Source organism: Callospermophilus lateralis, chromosome 5, assembly GCF_048772815.1.
Source record: "Callospermophilus lateralis isolate mCalLat2 chromosome 5, mCalLat2.hap1, whole genome shotgun sequence".
NCBI classification, from domain to species: domain Eukaryota; kingdom Metazoa; phylum Chordata; class Mammalia; order Rodentia; family Sciuridae; genus Callospermophilus; species Callospermophilus lateralis.
The window spans coordinates 153,241,690-153,264,384 of NC_135309.1; the positions used below are offsets into that span (position 1 = coordinate 153,241,690).

At 43.9% G+C, this 22,695-nt stretch overlaps 1 protein-coding gene across 1 annotated transcript in view; it reads left to right on the top strand.

The window, feature by feature from the left end:
• Ankh (ANKH inorganic pyrophosphate transport regulator) overlaps positions 1-22,695 on the top strand; it is a 136,327-nt gene that overhangs the window by 60,330 nt on the left and 53,302 nt on the right. The window contains exon 2 of the mRNA XM_076857454.2: positions 13,818-14,034. Within this exon, the coding sequence (XP_076713569.1) occupies positions 13,818-14,034 (217 nt within the window). The remainder of the gene's footprint in view (positions 1-13,817; positions 14,035-22,695) is intronic.

Here is a 22,695-nt window from a genome sequence, read left to right on the forward strand (position 1 = left end):
TTTGTTTACTTTCCTCTTCACCAGAAGTAAATAACTATAGGGAAACATTTTTTGTTATAAAAAACCAGGGGAGAATCTTAATGTGTTTTAACTTATGAGAAAGCACCATATTCTATATTGTTGAATTGAAAGGCACCCAAAAGCTTCCTTTAGAGCACATGTATCATCAGAGTTATTAATTTTACACAATGAGTAGATCTGTGTCCTACTCAAGGTCCAGATTATTGTTGTTGTTAATCCTTAAAGTGCAATTTTAAAAATCTGCGTTTGGTCATCTTGAAGTTTAACAAATGACCCTGGGAGATTCTTCTGAGTAAAATAAGAAGAAATGTTTGCTTTGATGTATTTCTTAGTGTTCAGGAGCAGTTGCCAAGCCAAAATACTGAACACTTCAGAAAATTTCCGAAGAGACACAGCTTGGAAAGGGGGCTTAGCTTTTTCATCCCTGCCAATCTGGAAGCACATCATGGGTTTAGAGTAACTGCATTGGACCCAAATGAGATTCAGGACTACTAAATTTGCTTTCAAAAAGTGCTTTTAAGCCAAAGAAAGCCTCAGAGTGAGATTTGGTTAAACAGTTTTAACAGTAATGTCGGAATGATGCTCAAAATCCTCAAGAAAGGTTGTCATATATAATACCAAGTGGGTTGAGTTGTAGTTATACCTAAAGGGCCCCCAGGTAACCTTGTGACATGGGAAACATGCTTTTCCCCCTCTTTACATGGTTACTTACAGAACATTCCATAAATCTATCCTTTACTGGAGATTGAGCCCAGAGGCACCTTACCTACATCCCCAGCCCTTTATATTTTGAGACAGGGTCTTTTTAAGTTGCTTCAGGCCTTGCTAAGTTGCTGAGGCTGGCTTTGAGCTTGTATCCTCCTGCCTCAGCCTCCTACGTTGCTAAGATTACAGGCCTGCCCTACCGCACCCAGCTCATAAACCTTAGTTCTGAAGACCCTTTTCCACTCATGTTGGTCAGTTAGAACTATCATCCCATCTTGTGAGTCGTCTACTGACCTCCTACATCTGGGCATGTGTTCAGTGATAGCCCCATGTGTGTTTCTCTCCATCTTTCCCGACTTCTCCCCCCGCCCCCATCTTCTGCATCCCGTGCTCCGTGAATCTCTTCTCCCTGTTCTCATACAAATGCACCCTGACCCTTATGACACTTATCAGTCAGTAGCTGTTACATGCCAATCCCCAATTCTAAGGTTTGTGAGCACATTGAGTCTGCCAGAGTCTGTGCTCTCTGCTGACCCTGAACACGAGGTAGTGGCCATAGAAAGTCAACACGGGCATTGATCAGGCGTGAGTGTGGAGTCAGGCAGACACACACACTGGCTGAGCGTATTTGAATGAAGGCATTCTGTGCATAATTAAATGATGACATTAGTACCTGCACTGAGAGCAGTCATGGTGCTCAGATTAGTTAGAAGGCCTCCTGGGAGAGCAATGGCATGACCTTGCTCTGGGAGGTTGGGCAGAAGGTGAGAGGAAGACATTCAGCTGGCATTTCAACCGGGTGAAGATGACAGCAAAGAGATTCAAAGACGGGGCTTCAAAAACGAGAGGTTTAGCAAGGCAGGACTGATAGTCCTGTTAAGTTCCTAGGACTCCGCGAAGCTTTGGCTGACGTGCAGACTGGGTTAAATGACTCTGTGCTCCAAAGAGTGTGTCGCGATGGTTTTGCCTATTTGTAAACAAATCTTGACTTAAGTGCGCCATCAAGAAATGTGGAAACAGGCCTTGAAGAGTTTAAACAAGTGGCTGCAGGAAGCGGAGTTAAGCATAGAGAAGATCCTTGCATTTTCTCAGGCCCGAGGTGTAGGCTTTGGACCCTCACTGCTGACCTTTGGCCAGCGCACAGCTCCTAGCACTGGAAATCATGGCCTTTGTTCAAGGAGATGAGCAGGGAGGCTTCTGCTTAGAGCTGACCTACCCGGTGATCACTAAAGCCTGCCTGAAGCAACAATGGACATTTTCTCTGAGGAGTAGTTATTTGGCTTTGCACCCTAGAAACTTAGGTATTTTATTTGTTTTTATGTGTCTCAAAAAAAGTGCTTTTATTTTCGTCATTGTAAACAATAAAAGTAACATCTTCCCTCTGTAATAAGTAAAATAGTGCAGATGTGTGAAAGTTAATGATTTCCCCCTTCCTGCCCCTCTTACTCCCAGCTAAATTAGCCAGTATTAGCAGCTTGGTGTAGATGTCTCCCTCTCCCTCTGCTTAGATCACACAAATGTATTTCCACGTTCTTGAGGCTTTTCATTTTCCTCACAGAATGCCTTACGTTGCCTGAGGGTGACTTCTTCAGCTTGTCACTGTGTGGTGGGTGTCCTGCTGGCTCAGTACATTTAGCTCCACTTCATGCTTCTTGTGTAACACTCCACTGTGTGGATCCGCCGTGATCACTTACCTTTCCCACCTTGAGGGACAGTCGAGGGTTGTCAGCTGTCTGACATTACAGAGTGCTTTAATGACGTCTTTCTATGCATGTCATCGTGTCCCAGTGCTTTTGTTTAGAGAGATTTCTGAAGGGATTACCGGATCAGGGAGTCGCTACACTTTAATACCTCTTGACATGTTCTTTTTCCTCAAGTCACAGCAGTTTACACACCTGCCAATAATACAAATTTGCTGTCACACCTAATCTCGGCTAGCACCAGGTTCTATCGGTTGTTTAATTTTTTACAGGGGCTAGCAGTCTCCTCTGCTGTGAGGTGGGGCATCCTTTCCCAAGTCCCTGCCTCACCGCTGTCCCGCGAGTTGCCTTCTCCACGGCTCACCATCCTGTAAGACCAGCCCCCTCTGCCTGCAGTGGGCTTCATGTCTTTCTTGGCTTTTCTCTTGTATGAAGTTAAAAATCATTTGGTCTAGGTCCCGAAGAGAATCTAAATTGTTGGAAACAATTAGATTTACAGGTGAATTCAGAACGATCCCTTGACATATTCAGGACATTGTCTGCTCCTCGGGAAATGCAGTTTGTTGCTTCTCCATTTATTCGGATCTTGTTTTATGTATTCCAACAAAATGCTATTATTATTATTTTTTTACCATTTAAAAATACTGGTTGAATTATTCCAGAGAAATTTAGGGTTTTGTCTCTCTTGTAATGGGAAAGAGGCTGCTTATTTAGTCTGATGTTGTTCTAATCAGTTTATTGGTCTAATGAGACATAGAATGTGTGTCCATCTGAAATGGAGAAAGACTTCTAGTTTTTTTTGTTGTTTTTGTTTTGTTTTTTTTGTTTTTTTTTGTTGTTTTTTTTGTTTGTTTTTTTGTTTGTTTGTTTTTTTGCTTGACACTGATCGCTTTTAAATAGTAAACTTACAGTAAGGAGTTTTACTGGAGGATCAAGAATGCCCTTCTCCCAACATACATTTATATTAATGTTTTCCTAAATGATGCTTTAAAATAGTCTCAATTTCAGGGCTGTGGATATAGCTCAGTTGGTAGAGTGCTTGCCTCTCATGCACAAAGCCCTGGGTTCAATTCCCAGCACCACCAAAAAAAAAAAAAAATAGTCTCAATTTCAACTGGGAAGATCTAGAACTCATACATTAGTGTGCTTCACTTTGGACTCTCTGAAAAGAAACCTCACAGCACTCGCAAAGGCATCAGTAACTCTTTTGGCAATGGGTAGTTTCTTGGGAATTTCACTGCTCTTGGAAGCTTCAGATATTGAAAAGATGGACAGAAACTAAGGAAAAATCAAACCCAGCATGCGTGGAAGATTCAGCACTGGGTTGGGGCCACTGCAGGAGCTCTGGGGATGGCCACACACACGCCTTCTTTAGTCAGGCATGCTGGGCCTCTGGCCTGCATCTTGGGGACAACTTCATTATCATGCACCATATGGAGGCCATGGAGGCTTGGCTGGGGCTGTACCAACTTTGGCAGGGTCTTTCCCAGGTACCCACTTGCTCCTTGAAGTGAGAATTAGAGGGCAGAGAAGAGGAACATAGAGTTGAGTTCTTTTCTCTTCTTTGGAGACCAACCTGGAAGCTGCAGTCCAAGGAGCTTTATTGAGCTGCTGGTCCTGTTAATTCTTCTTTGCTAAGATGTAGGGTAGGGACAAGACCTGACTTCCGTCACTAGATCCTGTGCCTTTTTGTCCTGCACTGTTCCCTCCCCCGTCTCCCCTTGGCGTTGGAGGGGGCGGGACTCCAGACTGACAGGCTCATTGGTCCTGACTTGGGCAAGGCCTGGAGTCTCTGAGCCTTAGTTTCCCTGTCTGCAGCTTGGGAATCTTCAGTACTTGCCCTGTTGTTGTTTGTTTAGACGAAACCAGTGAGAGCATGCGTGAAATCATGTTTAGTCTTGTAGGACTGCTACGTGAGAAGTTGTCATTCTTCCTATGGTCGCAGAGTGCTCCTGGGAGGGGTCACTGCTCTCCACCAGCAGATTTGCCCTCTGATGTAGCAGCATCCTTCCAGGTGGACTGAGCGGACAAGGTTATAAGGTGTTTCCTTCCCTGGTCCCCTTTATCCCCTCACCCATGTAAGTGCAAGGGCTAAAGCAAGAGGCTTCATAACATTTTAGGCTACTGAGTTTCAAAGATACAAGTTCTAAATTGTAGGGAATTTGCATTGACAGTATGACGCTCCGCAGGTCCGTTTGCTACCTCACACACTATGTGTATGAACTAGTAACTGGTAATCATGTGTTCATTTGCCTGTCTTTAGATAAGTGCAAAGGACTTTAATTTTATCTACATTGTTATTTAGCTTATTACGATATCATATCAGGGTTTTCTCCATGAAAAATGTGAAGCATAAACCATGGCTATAGCTTTAAAGACAACATACATTTAGGCTGGGCAACTCTCAAATCTCAGCTGCAGCTAATGAGGCTGTTGGATGCTTCGCTGCTTAGTTTGCGCATGACAGTGTCCTTCATCCTGTAATGTGATTAATTCAGCAAGATGATTTTACTTTGCCTTGAATTCCATAAATCAGTCATTTAAACCAATAACAGCAGAGGGGGTGAGGAGGCAGAAACACAGGGGGTGAGGGGATGACAGGCCCACTGCAGAGAAAACTGCAGCAGCTTCCACACGGTTAAATGCTATCTGAGGCTCATTGGGACTCCATCCAGCATGGGCCTCTCTGTGTATGCAGGTGCATGTGCATAGAACAGACGGGACCCTTACTTTGCAATGTTCTATTCCTAACAGACTAGGCTTAGTAGGGCTCATCATGGGATGGATGGACAAGCTTGTTCAATGACCGCTTATAGCTTTCTCTTACTCATCTCCTAAAAACAATCATGTCAAAAGCCCCAGATCCTCAGAATTCATTCACAAAACTTGGTGTGTGCCAGTGTATTAAATTCCAACAGTGAGTTTAAATGGACCCCCGTGCAGAAGTAAATGAATCCTGTAACTGAGAAGCAAATAAAAACATTAAACATTAAAGATGGGCCTGATGGCACATCCCTGTAAAACCAGCAACTTGGGAGGCTGAGGCAAGGGGATCTTAAGTTCAAGGCCAGCCTCAGCAACAGAGTAAGACCCTTAGCAACTTAGTGAACCATCTCAAAATAAAAAAATTAAGAGGTCAGGGTATGAAGCTTCAGTGATAAAGTACCCCTGGACTTTTAAATCCCCAGTACCAAAAAAAGAAAAAAAAAACACTAAACAAGTTAAAGCCATTAGGATGATAGGATGATGCATTAACCCTTGTAGCAAGGAGCCCATAGCATTATGGTCCACATCTCTACCAGGCCTCTATAGAGAGCTCTTAGCATTCCCCCCACACTGCTGACGGCTGGCCAGGGCTGAGCTCGGCTGGTCACCCTGCACAGGGCTGTATTCATGGTTTCTGAGTTCTCTTGAGCTGCACAGTACTTACTGATTGCAGAACATCACTGACCTAGTTTCTTTTGTTCTTTTTCCTGTGACTCAGATACATGATGTCTTCAGCCACACTTGGCTCATCCTTCACAGTTACACTGTCATATTGTCACATAGTACTGTTTTTAAAAAATAATCTTTACTTTAGGATCTTTGGGATTATTTTTTAATAAAAATTGTCTTTCTCCAAAAGTTCTCTGCAATGTGATAGCTAGACATCTCTGTTTAAAGTATGGGTGTGAGGCAGAGTTCGGTAGCACCTGCAGTATTAATCAAAGTGAAAGGAGGATTTGGTCTTCAGATAGCAGAGTGAGGCTTACAAGCTGGAATAGAAAGCTCTCTGGAGTCTTCTCTCAGCTTCATGTCCACCTGGGCAAGTGACCTGGCTCCAGATCATCACCAGCAAGCCAAGAAATAATAATAGCTCCCTAACAGAGTCATCAGGAGAAGAGAAGCTCTTAGAATGGTGTCTGCTCAGGCTCAGGGAGTGTGAGCGAGCATCATCATTACTGGGCTCATTGAACTTCGTGGGGTTCAAATGCAAACAGGTGCGCCCTTTTTCTTCACCTGGTACACATGCATTTATAAAAATCAATGGAAGGCTACAGATAACACCTCAATGTTGCAATTAAGTCAGAAAAAGGAGTGGAGATTCTCAGCTGCTCAGAGATCCCTAGCCAAGGTCAAGGTTGTAGAATAATCAAGGAAAAAAAATCTGTCACCAAGTAGGGAAAGAGTAAGTACGGAGAATGATAGACTCGGGGCTGGGGTTGTGGCTTAGCGGTAGAGCACTCGCCTAGCACATGTGAGGCCCTGGGTTCGATCCTCAGCACCACATAAAAATAAGTAAATAAAATAAAGGCATTGTGTCCAACTACACACACACACAAAAATATTTATATATATGAAAAAGAATGATAGACTCCCAAGATCACAGAGTTAATCTTTATTCCAGGCTGTTTTTATAGAGTTGTTGTTAACTATAAAAACATTTAAAACTCAATTCTGAAGTGAATTGGCATAATCTTGAAATATCAACCAAGAAATATGATTTGGGGACCATGTATCTTAATAAAAATTCAAAAAAAAAAGATTAGCAGGGAATGTGGGAATTTCAGTAACAGTAAAGATGTGAGTTCAAGGTGAAAATATGTAAAAGTTTTTAAATGGCATAGAAGTGTTGGTCTTTCAAAGGACATGGACACTAGAATTAGCGTAGTAATATCCCTTTTTTGTTAAGCCTTCCACCATTTCCAATTAAATTGAATTTGGTCAGGGTGAATAGGTTCATGTTTATATGAACTTGAATTTGGGGAGGATACTGTGACACCAAAATATACCCTTTAATGGAGAGAAGCAGAGGGCATCCTGTTTTGTACCCAGACACACTGAAGAGACCAGCAGGAGAAAGCTGAGTTAGCCATACTTCATCATATCCTGTTCAATAGTTTGTCTCTATCCTTTGAAGAAACTCTTCTTTGGATTTGGGAAGTGACAGAAAACACCAGTGTCATATTTTGGCAGGGTCATCTTGGGGTTTTCAGGAAGCACTGAATTGGACAGCACTGCCCAGGGCAGTAGCTTTACGCCCGCCCCCCCACCTCGGCTGGCCCCTCTCAACCACAGCCTGGTGTGTGGGTGTCAGGTTGGTGCTGGAGCTCCAGCTAAACAGAGCAAGGCTGTCTCGTTTGGAGCAGTATAGATCCTTGAGAAAATAAAACATAGCTGGAAAACTACCGGGAAGACAAATGATCTAATTTAACCCAAACCACTTTTTAAAATACAGACCAACAGAACAATAACAGTGGAAAATTACAGGAACCCAACTCTGGAGAAGATTGCAGTCCAAAATGGCTGACTCCCCACGTCCTGGGAAGAAGCTATTTCCACAGGTGGCTGCAGCTAGATGTGGGCTTCCGAATTTCCCACACTTCCACAAATGTAAATGTTCTGATGACCATGGGTGAGAGGAAGATTCTTAAACTGTATTTACCTGCTCCAGTGGTCGCTTTACTTCATGCCATAATAGGTGTAACAGACAGATGGAAGCTGTGGACGGGGGAGTCATCTTTTATCAAAGGGATTAGAGGACAGTGTGGGCTATTTCCTGGCAAAACAAAATGAGTGCTTCCAGGATGAGGCAAGCAAAGGAAATAGTCATCTTACTGAAAATTGTGAAAGGGAACTTAGTGTTTCCTATGATAACCTCTTGGTATTTAGGAACCATACCAATTTCCAGCTGGATACCCTGTTGTAGAAGAATGTGAAAAGCATTTCCATATGAGCCACATGATCATTTCCTCACATGACCATGAATGTCAGATACAGGATCAGGCCCCAGGCCCTTGGCATCTTCTCAGTGGCACCTCCATCCTGCTTGAGTATTGGTGGCCCTCACACATACCCACCTTTTCAGGATTTGGAGATCACCACCCTGGTATCAGTCAGTGGTCCACCCAGACCGCTGCTCTTGTTTATTTAGTCATCTGTGCTGGGGATGAAACTCGGGGCCTCACAAGTACCAGGCGAGTGGTCTACCCCTGAGCCACACCCACCCCACATCCACCCCACACTCAACCCTGGGTCGGGTGCTCTTGGATTTCCAGGGTCCCGTCAGAAAAGATTGTCTTGTCCTTTGAATCTAAACCTGATTTTTCTTCTTATAGTAGTTATTTCTGCTACAAAGTTGGACTCCATAAAGAATGATTTGTCCTGTATCCCAACTGATGTCTAAAGAAAGGGGAAGAAATGGAGTTGTAAAAAATCTTTACTTAAGCTTTACATTTAAGAGGCTAACAGTGAGGCCCCAGGTTGCATTCCATTTTTGTTTGTGTCTGCCATTAAGCAGCCTACTGGGTGCCCAGCTAGAAGCAGCAGGGGAAGCCCCTGTCTTTCTATTGAGAAATTTCCAGAATTACAGGAACATGTACAGTGCTACTGCCATCACTTTGCATATTCTAAGTACATAGATTCCACCAAAAATCATTTGTTTGGTTTTTGAAAACTAAACCTTCAGTTGGAGGATTCTGTTTATGGATAACCCAATGTAAGTTATGGAGCAGGGAACACGTGCATTCGTTCGTGTATTGAGTTCGAATCTTCATCCTGCTGAACAGATGCAGGAAAACTGATGGCAAATCAACCTAGTCCCTGGAAAGTGGACAGATGACCACAGCTCACCCTGGAGCACACGGCAATGGGATCTGAGGTCTGGAGTTGAGATTAGTTTTCTTTTTGAGATTTTGAGATGGAAGAGATGTACACAGTGAAACCTTGACAGGAAAGAGCCACCAACTTGAAAAGATCCAACAGGAGAGGGAGATGAAAGGTCAGTGGGACATATGTGCTGAGCCCCAGATGGGTAGCCCTACACCAGCCTGGTCAGACAGCCTCTTATATGGTCTTATAACCATAATTGAAACCCCAGGGAGAATGGCAACCCTAGGCTGTGGTCCAGACTAGCGTGCTCCTTTGTTATTGTGGCCATGGTGACCGCTCATTGGCTCAAATTTTGTACCAACTTCAGAAAAATTACCCGTCTACACATCAGCACCTCACAGTCTTCCCATGTGCACCAGACCTGCTCTGGGAGGAGCCTCCACCTGGCCCTGGCCCCAGAAGTACAACAATCTTCTTTCCCACTTGAAGAGATGTACTTCAAGTACAGATGCACTGACATTGGCCTAAAATGACTGGCAGGAGCTGGTGACTTGTCCCAAAGAATCTCAGTCTGTAGTATAAAGATTTCGCTAGTCTACAGGTTCCAAATTTAAAATGTCAGGACTCTTTCCTGTTCTAGACCAGTCATACCAGGGAGATCAGTTCATACCTATGGGATTTGGTAGCCATTTCCCTGAAGGTTGGAGCTTTTACTTTTAATATCCTGTGGTTTTGCAATCTTACTGTGGGGGAAAAGATCAGGCAACAGAACACCGAGGACCTGGCAGATAAGATATGAAGGAATATGTGACCCCCTCGGAGATTTCTAGAGGCATCTGTGTTTTACAGTCAAACGTTCCCCAATCCTGCACACCCAGGGCGTGGGGGTCTGAAGTGTCAGGAAGGGCCCAGGATGCACCTTCTGGGATCAGAACCCGGCCGTTTCATATTTAGGATTTTGGAGTACTGGTAGATCTGGCCCTAATCTGAAGTCACATGTCTTTACTTTGTAAAAGCCCAAGGACATTTAGGAACTTGCCCTTAAACAGTAAGTGAACCTCTGTGTTTATGAATGTCTTGGGCTGCAACTCTGCCTCAAGGGCTCATTCATTCCAAAGGCATCCCAGACCCTTTTGAGCTCAATTTCAAGACCATGGCTAGTCCTGGTTACCAGCCACAGCGCCTGTTCTTCCTAATCTGGTTAGAGATGCGGCTGTGCTGGGGGTGGCCCTTGACCACCAATGACAGCCCGTCACACCGCTTCACACAGAAGCCTTACGCAGGCTTGATCTCTGAGAAATACCATCTCATAATAAAAGGTGATTTTTTTTAAAAGTGTAAATAATTAGTATGAATGTTTACATTCTTGGTAGATAATAGTCGATTCATTTGTTTATTCAATAGATCAATTGGAGGGCTTACCAAGCCCTTCACTTACAGTGATGAAGAAAATAGACAAAAGTCCTTGCTTTCAGATGTCTTGTCTAGGCCAGTCACTGCTTGGTGCCTACGCCACCTGCCTATATCCCATTTAAGATCAGCAGGGTTATTTCAGGGAGAGGAAGTTCCTTGACCACTCAGCAGTTAAGTGATGGAAGCAGATTCCAGCTCAAGCCTGCATGCCTCTGAACCCTGTGCTCTTTCCTCAAATTGCCATAATTGTCGAGCTAAATGAAACTTTCTCACTTGGCTTGCAGGCTGAGGTATCATTACCTGTGTCCTCCCTCCTCCCCCCACCCTTCAGCCCTAGGTTTAGGACTTAAATCAAGGAACTGTTGGTGGAAATAGAAAGCATTGTAACAGAGGCCCCAGCCAGGGCTGATTTTTTTTTTTTTTTAAAGCAAAACATGAAGTTTTGCCAAGAAGACACATAAACAATCTAGTCCTACATTATTTAAGAGCACTACTAGGTGTGATTGAAACTTATGTTGAATAATATATATTGTTTAAATTTTAACATACATTTGAGAGGTAAAAACAAGTAAACAATCCACAATCACAGATTTTGGGAAAGATGGGAAAGAAAAAGAACACAACTAGCAGAGTTCTCCAGTCTGTGAGACAAGTAATTAGAAGTTGTCCTAAATAGAGTTCTCCAAAAGCAAAATCGGTATGTGTGGCCTCTTGTGCATTGTGATTTAATGAGCAAGTGCTTTCAGGGGGAGGAGAAGCCATCAGAATGGGAAGCTGGAGAGAAGTTAAGCAAAGATTGGTCTCCACTGGAGACCGCTTCCCGTGTCGCATGGGAACGCCAGGTTGTGAACCGAACCAGAGTGGCTTCCATGGAGGCAGGGAGCTCATCGTCTAAACCCTGTGACATTCCCTTCCTGCTGTCAGGGGGTCCAGTGGGGATCAGGTGTGTTTCACCCACACAAAGGGGCTGGGGTACTTCTTCCTGAGAAGGAAGCATCTGTGAACCACAACTCCCAGCAGCTGGTGATGGGTGCACCACCCGGTATTGGGTATCTGGGCGGGGTGCCAATAGCATCCACTACCAAGTCCAAAAGGAATTAATTTGGTAGATGATCAAGCGATAAGTGTTGACACATAGCAGGAGCCCTCTGAGTAGATGTGCCTGTTGAACATAGAATTTATTGTCAGGTTTCTTGCTTTTATGTTGCTCTAGGGTGTTAAGGGATTTAATCAACTGTGATAGAAGGGAAAATTTGTTTCTAAGAGAGGCATCACAGCAGGGGTGCTCTGCAGAGGCTAAAAAGGTGCTCATGAAAGTTTTCAGGCTATTACTAGAAAAGGAGAAAGAGCATTAGAGACATAATTGGAAACAATTATCAGGAACTAGCTTATGTAATGCCAGCTTAATCGGGAGGATCACAATGACTTCCTACTGCTAGTGTACATTTTTGCTCTAGTCTTTTCCAAAACCATTTTTACATTTTGGTATTTTCCTGTGACTATCTCTTTTTCCCTAATAAGCTTTGCAAAGACCGTTCAGCTCCGCAAGTGTTCATGGTATCAGTCAGCCGCGTCTCCTGGGAAAGTGAATGGGACACAGCACAGGCAGAGACTGAGCCCTTGAGTTTTGCTGGCTCACTCCACCTGTGCTTGTGCTCAGTGCCTGCTGGAGTATATTGAATGAAGACCAAAACCTAGATCAGCCTTTGACGTTGAGGAATGTTTTCAGAGTACATGAAATACCTCCTTTTATAGATCCTGAGTACCACGCCCCCATACCACACACGCATTTTAGTATCTCTGCAATCTGGATGCATCTTACAGTTGGGAGCCTTTTTTCTTTCTTGGTGGTATACAAATTAGTAATGTACCTTATGATTTTTAGTGTCTTAGAATCAATGAAACACAATAGATTGCATTTATTTTTAATATAGTATGATTCTTAAATACTATGTGCATTTGAAGATTTGTTCTTGAATTTTTTGTTGTATTCAGCCATCACTCCTTCAAGCTCCCATTGGCTCACTTAGTGTTGCGCAAATAAACTTTAGCAAGTAAGTATAGCAAGGTAGCATTTGTACTGTCCTGTAACAGTACATTCATAGGGGAAATTATGAACTGCTATCTACTTAATACAAATAGGAAGCAGACAGGAAAAAAATACATTTCTTTCATGTCTTCTACTTTGAGTTTATATATGCATAGACTGAATATGGGATTTATGAATGTCATTGTGTCTTCTCTGGAAGAATGAAAATGGTGGGCAAAGACTTTAGCGCATATCATTGATGATAGACATATGTCATCCTATTTGTTAAAATCCACAGAATGTACAATACTGTGAGTGAGGTCTGATGTAAACTATGAGCTTTGAGTGATAATGATGTGTCAAGGGTTCATCAATTGTAAAAACACAGCACTTGGGTGTGGGATAGCAAAAGTGGGGGAGGCTATCTGGGGTTAGAAGGTAAATGGGAACTCTATAATTTCCACCCAGTTTTACCATGAATATAAAACTTCTCTTAAAAATAAAGTCTGTTTTAAAAAATACTTATTTGACTGGAAGTTATCTTCCAGTTGCATGGTCCTAAGGACAGAGGTGATGTTCTAGAGGGGTTTTAGGCATAAAGTTCGGTCCTCCTGGACTCCTGTTCCCAACATCATCCGCGTTATCTATTTGTCTGCTAGGTGGGTGGGTTAGTTTCGAAAGGGTATCTGGACCATAAAGTGGTTAGAACATTCAATGACTGCATCTTCCCGAGTGGTCATCGTATTTCATCTAAAGGGGTTCTTTTTATACATATTTGTCTGCACAGAGCCCAAAAATGCATTTCAAGTTAAAGCACAGCAAGAACCAGATGATTCTATATAATGATTTTTTCATAGCATACAGCATATTCTGCAAGGAAGGCCACTTACACAGTATGTAAGTTTACTCAAGCGCACTCAAACATGCACATGCATGTCTTTAAGAAAAAGTCATTACCTGCCCCACATAAACAGGTTGATTCACTTCCAGAATGCCTGTTGCTGTTATTTACATTCAGCTTACCAATAAAATTTAACATGTTATGGTTTTTTTTTAATTAGTTTTTTACCAAAATTTTATAGAATTATTTTCTAATTTAACAAAATACTTACTGGTTTTTTTTCCTATTTCTTTAACCCCAATAAACAGGTATCTCCCCCACAAAAAGATTCTCAAACTGAAGCCAATCTGGATGACAATGAAGACCAACAACCTTTATCAAATTACAGGGAGATTTACCCTATAAGCTGCTTAGCATTTCTATAGGAACAGATCTACGGAGTATTGTTTTGGAGTGTGATTCCCCAGAGAGAGACTCCATCTCTAATGGTATTTTTTTTTTTTTTCCACCTTCTCAGGCCTTGAACCGGGGCATTGCTGCTGTCAAGGAAGATGCAGTCGAAATGCTGGCCAGCTATGGGCTGGCCTACTCCCTGATGAAGTTCTTCACAGGCCCCATGAGTGACTTTAAAAATGTGGGCCTGGTATTTGTGAACAGCAAGCGAGACAGGACCAAAGCCGTCCTGTGTATGGTGGTGGCTGGCGCCGTGGCCGCCGTCTTTCACACCCTGATCGGTAAGGCTCTGACCGAGATAGGCACCTAGCCTTGGTCATTTCTTTCTCCTCTTCCTGGATTTAAATATATACTAAAATGAATGACGTCTTCACCAATTATCAAATATTTCTCTTGAAGTTTTCAGGGGATGAAAAGATAAGAGTCTATGTTTCCAGCTCAAGAAAATAACTTTTTTTTTTCCCCTAGAAAGCTATAGTTTTGTGTCTCTGACTCTCAAAGTCAGAGAGGAAGATGTCATCAATAGGTGATTGTACCTAGTAAGGTGCACAAAATCCCTGGGCTTTTGTTAGAGATGTGTGTGTGTGTGTGTGTGTAATTGTACCAACTTAATCTTGAACGTAAAAGTGGAATGTTGTTACTCAATATTAATACTTATCAGTAGTGACAACAAATGACAGATTGTTTTATTTATTACAATTAGTTCATGCTAGGACTCTTTTATGCTGTTTTACTCAAAGATGAGACTAAAGCCTAACATTCTTTCCATGAAATAAGAAAAATTGGATCATACGTAACAGTTTCACAAGACAGGGAAAAACTCATTCCTTCAGGATGGGGATCTCATTCCGTTGCCTTCTTGGTCATAGAACCCCAAGATTGTGATTTCAGCCTTGCTTCCCTGGCATAGCATCTGTTGAAGCCAGTCACATAAACTGATTTCACAAACCCATTGAGTACCTTTAAAATGTAGCTGGTCGTATGAGAAGCCCATGGATTTGGATGGTGAATAGGGAGGCTGGAAGGTTAACCCAGGCTACTTACAGTGTATTTGCAGGAGCTAATGTTTGCTCACTTAATTGTGAATCTCAAAGTAAATAGGGTAAGCCATTTGCGGTTTTCCTTTTTAATATGGCATAGAATTCTATTCCAAGGGCAGTGTGGAGGAAAGCGAGTCTGCTGATGGGCCCCTTACCTAGCCAGCATTGATACTGATCTCTTCATCTGGGCTCAGAGCCTCTCCTTTCTTTTCTCAGTTTTTGCCCTAACTGCTAACCATAAGTATTTGAAGAAAATTTCTGTAGCTAGATTTAATCTGGGCCATTTTCAAAGATGGTGTATGTATCCAGAAAACTCCATACATTTTTAAAATAAGGGGCTTATCTAAATAAGTAATTTAGTTCCCATTTTACTTCCATCTCTAAATAGACCCATCCATTCCCTATTTTAGGTATGGTTGAATGAGACTTTGGGAGAAATAGCAAATTACTAGCTGTCAATAACTGGGGAAGAAAAAAGCTGAGCATACTGTGTTATTGAAACCGGTTGAGGAAATTGTCGTCATTGAAATAAAAGTCAACATCACTTTCCAACTTGAATCTAAGTTTTTCACTTTTAAAGTTGAATCGTAAAGTACTAAATTTAAACCAAAAGGGTTCTACATTCCAGTTATATTTAATAATCATTTTTATCACATTTTATTTTTTTACAGATAAAACTTTTATTCCTTGCATCAAACAGATGATTTCTTGAGTTATGAAAAAGTACATATCAGTTTCTTTTCAACTCCTGCAGCTTAAATTTTAAGGAGCTTCTCTCTCCTAATTCACCAGCCTCATTTCAGTTTTCCAACCAATTATTCAGTTGCTCTTATTTTCCTATCTTTGCTCATCTTCCTCCTGCTTCCTTTTTTAATGGTCTGTAAGATCTGGCCCATTCTTTGTTTTCCATAGGCAGGACCACAGATCCAGAATGGGACATTGCTCTCTCTCCATCCCTCACCTTTTTCTTTTACCATTCCCTATATCAGTGAAGTGTCAGTTTCTACTTTATGTGCCACCTACTGTGAGACACTTAGTCCCATTTTTACTTCTTAGTACTGCTGAAAACAGCTGCTTACATTTCTTCTTGACAGTCAGCTCTTGTGACGGGGGAATATTGACCTAGATAAAACCAAAACACACGTACTCCAAACATGTGTGGCTTGAGAAGTGTGATCTCAGGCTGTCTTCCTAGTCCCCTTTGCCTGGATTCATAGTGAAATGAGCATTTGTTCTCTGCATGAACAGTCCTTGAATGGGACCTGCAGTTAGCAAAAAAAAAAAAAAAAAAATCACATGTTACAGATTCATCATGCTGGATTCACAGAGTGGAAATATGCATCGGAAAGATCTAGCTTTAAACTTGATTTTTCTATTTTACTATTTTTTTTAAATATAAAACTAGTCTGATTGTCTTAGACACTTCTTGAGAAGCTATTTCCCTGTCTCTTTAATGACTTTATCTCCTTTCCTAAAGTTCTTCTAATCTGTCAGTGGCACATATGTGTGGACACTTAAGGGAACAAAGAGGGAGAGGTTCTCTTGGGGCTAGGGCTCAAGGCCTTGTAGATTAGCTCTGAGACAATGAGTTGGATTTCAGCACAATCCTTTCTAATTTTTTCCTTATCTTTGATGCAAAATGGAGTCATGAATTTGACCCTGTACTCAAAATTAATATTTTGTTACATCTGCATGAAATTCCCAGTGATCACCCTTCCTGCCTATTTCTCGTCGGTTTCTGTCTAGAGTCAAAGTTGGTTCAGATTTGGTTCAAGATGGTTCATGGTGATTTGCATTTTTTTCAGTTTAATCTTCTTTCTTTTTTGTTTTGCTTTTTTACTTTACATCTTTTTTTCACCCTTTAAGGTATTAGTTACTTTCCCCAGCATAATGCCTCCTGTACTTTTGATGAATATTTCTCTTCTTAGAGGTTCTCAAACTGGTAAATTCATCCATTTCTCCATATGATGCTGTTAAATATGAACTGAGCCATTTTAACTACAAAGACTACATCATTAGTATTGCTAGAGCTCATCATCCAACTCTGAACATTGGGGGCTTTTATTTCAGAAATTACCCACCCCTGAGTACAGAAGAGTAAGAGAAGGGATTGCCCTTTGTTTTAGTTTCTTTGTCCAGTTCTCCGCTGTCCTATATAGTGGCTCTACAACACCTAGTTGTGCATATCATTCCAGAGCCTATTGATCAAAAGTTGGGACTAGAAGTGAAATGGGAACAAAAGATATGGTGGCCAGACACACCCTTCCCCTGAGTAGATGTGGCTGGTGGGATGTGGGTGTGATTTCTGAACACTGACAAATGCCTTCTTCACCCAGTGAGAACTTTGAGAGAAGGCAGAAGAAATTGAAAGCCAAGGTCTGGGTGTGAAAATGCTCTCCTGGACCTGAGAGAGCAGGGTGACTCGGGGAGTGGGAAAACAGAGAAGGAGCTCTGGTGAGAAAACGATGGGAAGGCAGGCGGAAGCCAGGAGCTCATGACCCAGAGGGAAATAACACGAGAGAGAGTGCAGGGCCGTGTGCTCAGGCAGGAGACCGTAACCAGGTAAAGGAGACGTGGAAACTGAGACTAGGAAAGGCTCTGCTGACTCCCTGGAAAGCCAAAGGAGGGGCAGAGGGAGGTCAGTATAGAGAGGAAGCCCATCAGGACGCATTATGGTGCAACTGTGGGCTTTGTTTCTTTGGTTTTTTGATTGTTTGTTTAATATTTTTTTAGTTGTAGATGGACATATTACCCTTATTTTATTCATTTATATGTGGTGCTGAGGATGGAACCCAGGGCCTCCCACATGTTAGGCAAGCGCTCTACCACTGAGCCACAACCCAGCCCTCAGTATCTTCTTAAATGCATCTTTATAACTTCATGGTCTCTTTGTAGAAAGAATTAGAATATCTGTAATTCTGCTCGTCTCCTTGGCTGTGGACTAGTGCCTTGGTTAGGTTCTCTGTGATCTCTCTCAAGGACTGTTTGTTCCCGTGATTCTTCCAGGCATTTGAAAAATCCTCGTTCCAAGTGTGATCTTCTCTAGCTTAGATTTTCCCCAGCCTGCATGAATGTGAGCACTTAGTACCCTGGTATTTACTAATTATCTACCCACCCCTGGGGGATCTTCTTCACTTAGAAGCAGCAGTTTCAAATGTGACCATCCCCAAGTAGATGTAGCTCCTCCCTTTCACAGATAAGTCCTCTGTGTTCATCAGCTAATGGGTCACGAACAAGTGAAGGTCAGGTCAAAGGGCACTAAAAGCTTCTCTGTAGTGTCGTCCATGATTAATTGTGTTTCCCCCAATAGAGGAAAGGACCTTTTGCCCGTCCCTTTTCATCACGTTTGCTGTAGTTAAGGAATTCTTTTAGTTGTGTTTCATATTTTTTTTTCCTGATTACTTTTCTTTCTGGACCCCACAGATAAGCATAGCCCTCTCCCCTCTTGGAGGCATTGGCACATAAGTGTGGGTTTCCCCAGACGGGGAGCAGATTCCGCCGGCCACACAGCTGTCCCCAGGAATGCCTGGAGAGCTTACGAGGGAAGACGGCTGCACTCAGCAGCACCTCCCACCCACAGGGTGTGCTGTGGGACAAAGAGCAGACACTGAGGCTGTGCTGAGTTTGTCAGACCTGAAGTCTAGGAGAGTCACTGGCCCCAAAGCTCTTGTCCATTCTGTGCACACCCATAGCCTGGCTCTGGCCACCAGATAGCAGGGGCCTTGGGAGTGCTTCTTGGCCTGTTGGGCGACTCCAGTTAGTGTTCATGGATCATCCATGAGACTCCATTTATAACAACTGCAGAGCACAGGGTTTGCCACCAACGCACTGCGATTCAGGGCACTGGTCACAGTGCAGGTGGTAGATACCCTCTTTTTCACTCTGGTGAGTCTATGGAAGAGGAAAGCTGGATGAACTTGCATTTCTTTCATTTAGGTCCACAGTCATTTTACCTGTAAGGAAATTCCTATTTCCTGAGCGCCTCAGTTACCAAGCTATAGGAACCAGGGCTGTGGATTTCAGCCTTTGTTCCACTTCTTTATTCTCAACAGTGACCTCTCAGGCCTTTCCCACGTTCTGAAGCAGCCCGGGCAGTCAGCGGGACTCTGGCAACCACACACATAGGCTCCCACAGAGGGCAGTGGAAGTCATCGCCATCCTGGTTCTGTCTGCCAGTCTTCTCTTTTTGAACTTTCTCCTTGTTCATGTGTTATAAACAAGTCCTGTAAAGGCCAAATGGGTCCAGTTTGACAGAATTAAAAAACAGGTGCCAGGGATGACCAGTTTCAGTAGAAGATCACAATTTGTTGTTATCTTAAAAACCTTCCCCCTACTCAAAGGCTACAAGCACAGGTATTTATTTTTGCTCACCAGACCATGGGAACGCTGGGTGGTTCTTTTGGGCTTGGCTGGGCTGCTGCCTTTGTGGTCAGCTGAGGATCAGTTGGTGGCTGAGCTGATCTTGTGAGGGGCCTTCTGGGTATGGTCAGCTGGTTGCAAGCTGGCCCAGGTGACCTCTGCTGGACAGCTGAGCTTTCTTGCACACAGTATCTTGTGGTCCAGTGGCACAGCCTGGACTTTTGGAGATGCCGTGTCTGAACTCTAAGCAGGGAATAGAGGCTCACGAGGCATCTTGAAGCCAAGAAGCAGGCAGCACTCCATCACCCCCAGTGCATGCCACCTACCCGAGCACAGGGCAGGCCAGCCCAGGTCCAGGGTGGGGACATAAATTCCAGCTTTTGACAGGAGTTGAAAAATCACAAAGGTGGAGATACAGGAGAAGAAAAGAATTGGGGACATTTTTATAGTTAGTCCTTTTGGGGATGATGGATTTGTACATTCATTTGATTAACATTTATCAAACACCTACTATGTGTTTGATAAAAACTGAGCTAAATCCTGGGTATTCAGGCATGAATAAGACATGTTCTCTAGAGAGAAGAAGTTATCAATGATAGAATATGATCCCGCTCTATCAAGTCTTAATACTAATGAGGTAGGATTTTTGTTCTTGTTTTAAAATTTCACATTCTCTTTACTTATATCAGGCATGAGTTTATAGTATCACTCCCAAGCCTGGACCACGTTCGCACCTCCCATCCCCAAGTTTTCCTGGTACAGATTCTAGTTGAGTTCCATGTCAATGTCCCACGTAGGAAATCATCACCTTCACAGCTGGGCTAGTCAGCCCAGTACCTGATATTAACAGTCATTCAACATGTATTCGCAAAGCGATGTAAATATGGCTATTACCCATATAAATACACCCACTTTGGAAATGATACTTTAGAAACCTGGGGGTGAAGTTGCCTGTTCCATGAACAGCCTTGGTGGGTCCGCAAACAGTACTGGTGAGACTTTTAAGCATTGACAACTTGGGAAATTTGAGTTTGAAGAAGGGCGGTCAATCCTGTATGTTGGAAATGCACATATTATCCTGTTTCTGCAATGAGGGGGAGGACTTTTTCTCATTCCCTTTGGGAAAATACATATAGATAGACCATTGTCACCAGTGTTCATATTTTGTGGTTTACAAAAGTGCTAGTAAGCACTGGATGAGCCAGTTTGGAAACCATTGCTTCCAGAAAGGGCTGTCATCCTGGTTGGCTGAGGTCAGAAGAGCTGTAGACTTGAAGGGCCCTTCTGTCTCTCCTTGTTTGGGCAGGGTCAAAGCCATCTCCCTATAAACAGGTCAAGTCACTGTCCTCTTGGGGTTACAGCATCGTAAAACCTGCTTACCTGTGTTCAGAACCCTCATTTAATTTTGTTTTATAACTTTCTGCCCTTCATGAGGAACACACAAGTCGTTTCAGGACACGGCAGGGCAGCCATGGAAGTTGAAGGTCACTCAGTTTTGCTAAAGCAGCTGGCCTGGTAATTATGGAGTCCACGCAAAGCACTTCAAGCAAATCACCCAGCCAACTGCTCTCACTGGAAATAGCTGGAAATAGCCAGGGGCTGGCACTGGAAGGAGGGATTGGAGGGGCAGAAGAGACATGAAAACAGGTGCTGGGATTTTACACTCACAGCTCCCAGGGTGGAAACAACCAAAGCAGGGGACCACGGGACTGGGGCAAGGCTGAGAAGAAGTCTTCTTCTACTGTGAAAAGGAGGATAAGTTTCTGTCTTTGGCCTCCAGATTTCTCCCATGTAACTGAAAGAGACCAAAATGGAAAGAAGCAAAAGCAACCTGGAGCCCATAGGTCCCACCGTGCCGGAACTTGGGGTGGAGAGAAGCCTGCATGCAGGCCCTGTGCTGAGAAAGAGGGAGGGAAGGGCTCACATGTCTCCCAGGAGCAGAAAGCCCCCTGGCTCCTCCCAAGGAGAACGTGTTGGGAACCCTGTGGTCCTCCAATCCCCAGTCCCCTGTGTCTTTCTTGCATAAAGGTATCATTCTGATGTTTTAGTCAAATATCCAAGGAAGTAGCTGCATTTACAGGGAGGGCAGAGGCTCACTTCTGTTGGTCACTAGTCCTGGACAGCACCGGCAAATCCCAGCCCCTGGTCTCCACTCAAGCCCACATGTCCCTCTTCCCTGACCACCACCCAAGGACCTAACATGGAAATCATTCTCCCTCTCTGCCTCAGAAGTGCTGTCTTCATTTGTCAGGCCTGCCGGAACAGAGCACACCAACTGGGAGACTTAAACAACAGACGTTTACTGTCTCGGAATCCTAGAGACTGGAAGTCCAAAATCAAGGTGTCGGCAGGGCCGTCTCCTCCTCAGGACTGTGAAGGAGACTCTGTCCCATGCCTCTCCCCTGACTTCTGGGGGGTTGCTGGCAGTCTTCAGCATGTAAGGGCATCACCCCAGCTCTGCCTTCATCCTGGTGTGGTTCCCCTGTATGCATCCAGATTTTCCCTTTGTATAAGGACACCATCGCATTGGATTGGGAGGCCACGCCACTCCAATGTGATCTCATCTCATCTAATTCCACCTGCAGTGACCCTCTTGTTACATAAGGTCACATTCTGAAGTCTAGGGGTGAGGACTTAGGCATCTGAATTTTGAGGAGACCTGGCTGAACCCACAACATTGCCGTTCTCGGTCTCAGCCTTGCCCTAGTCCCGTGGTCCCCTGCTTTGGTCACTGCAGTCAAGTCTACTCAGCTGGCATTTTGTGTTGACTGTAACCTTCCCAGGAAACTCTGACTCACGAGCTACTTATAGCCAGCCCCACGTGCTGCTCTCTCCCCCAGCACGCCACCTTTCTCGTCACCCCCACCCGAATGGGCACGGTTGTGTGGTGTGGTAGGCCAAAACTGTCCCTTGCAGGTTCCTGCACAGTGAACATTTATTGACTGAATGAAAACAACTCCACAATAAACAGCAGCAATGGTACACTTTGCGACAAACTTTCCACAGCTCAGCAGCCAGAGTAGACCTGGGTGGCTCAGCAGCATCTCATTCTGGCTTTGTGCTTCAGTCTGCAGAGCACTGTGGGGAGGAAGCTCTGACCTCCTGCAAGCAGACTGCAGCTCTCCCACGCTGCCTTCCAGGTCCACTCAAGCCTCCTCTGTCTGCCTGTCCACTTGGTAGGACTCTGATCCAAATGACGGGACATCACAGCTGCCTCCTTCCTTCCTGTCCCTGGCCGTACCTCAGCCCACCTTCCCATATCTCTTCTTTCTGCCTCGTGATGCCCGCTGTTCCAGCTTTCTCTTCTTATTCCCCCACCATGGCCCCACTACCCTCCTCACCTGGCACTTGGCTCACCTGATCTACTGGCCTTTGGTTTTTCACTTCTGTCCCTCTTTGGAGGACAAGGAGCATTCCTGCAGCCCCTGCCTGCCTTCCCCCACCCCAGCTCCACCTTGCTCTACGGAAGTCATAGCCACCCCAGCCTACGAACTTGAAGTCACCTACTTGCCCCCTGCAACCTCCAGGACTCCCATCTGTGCA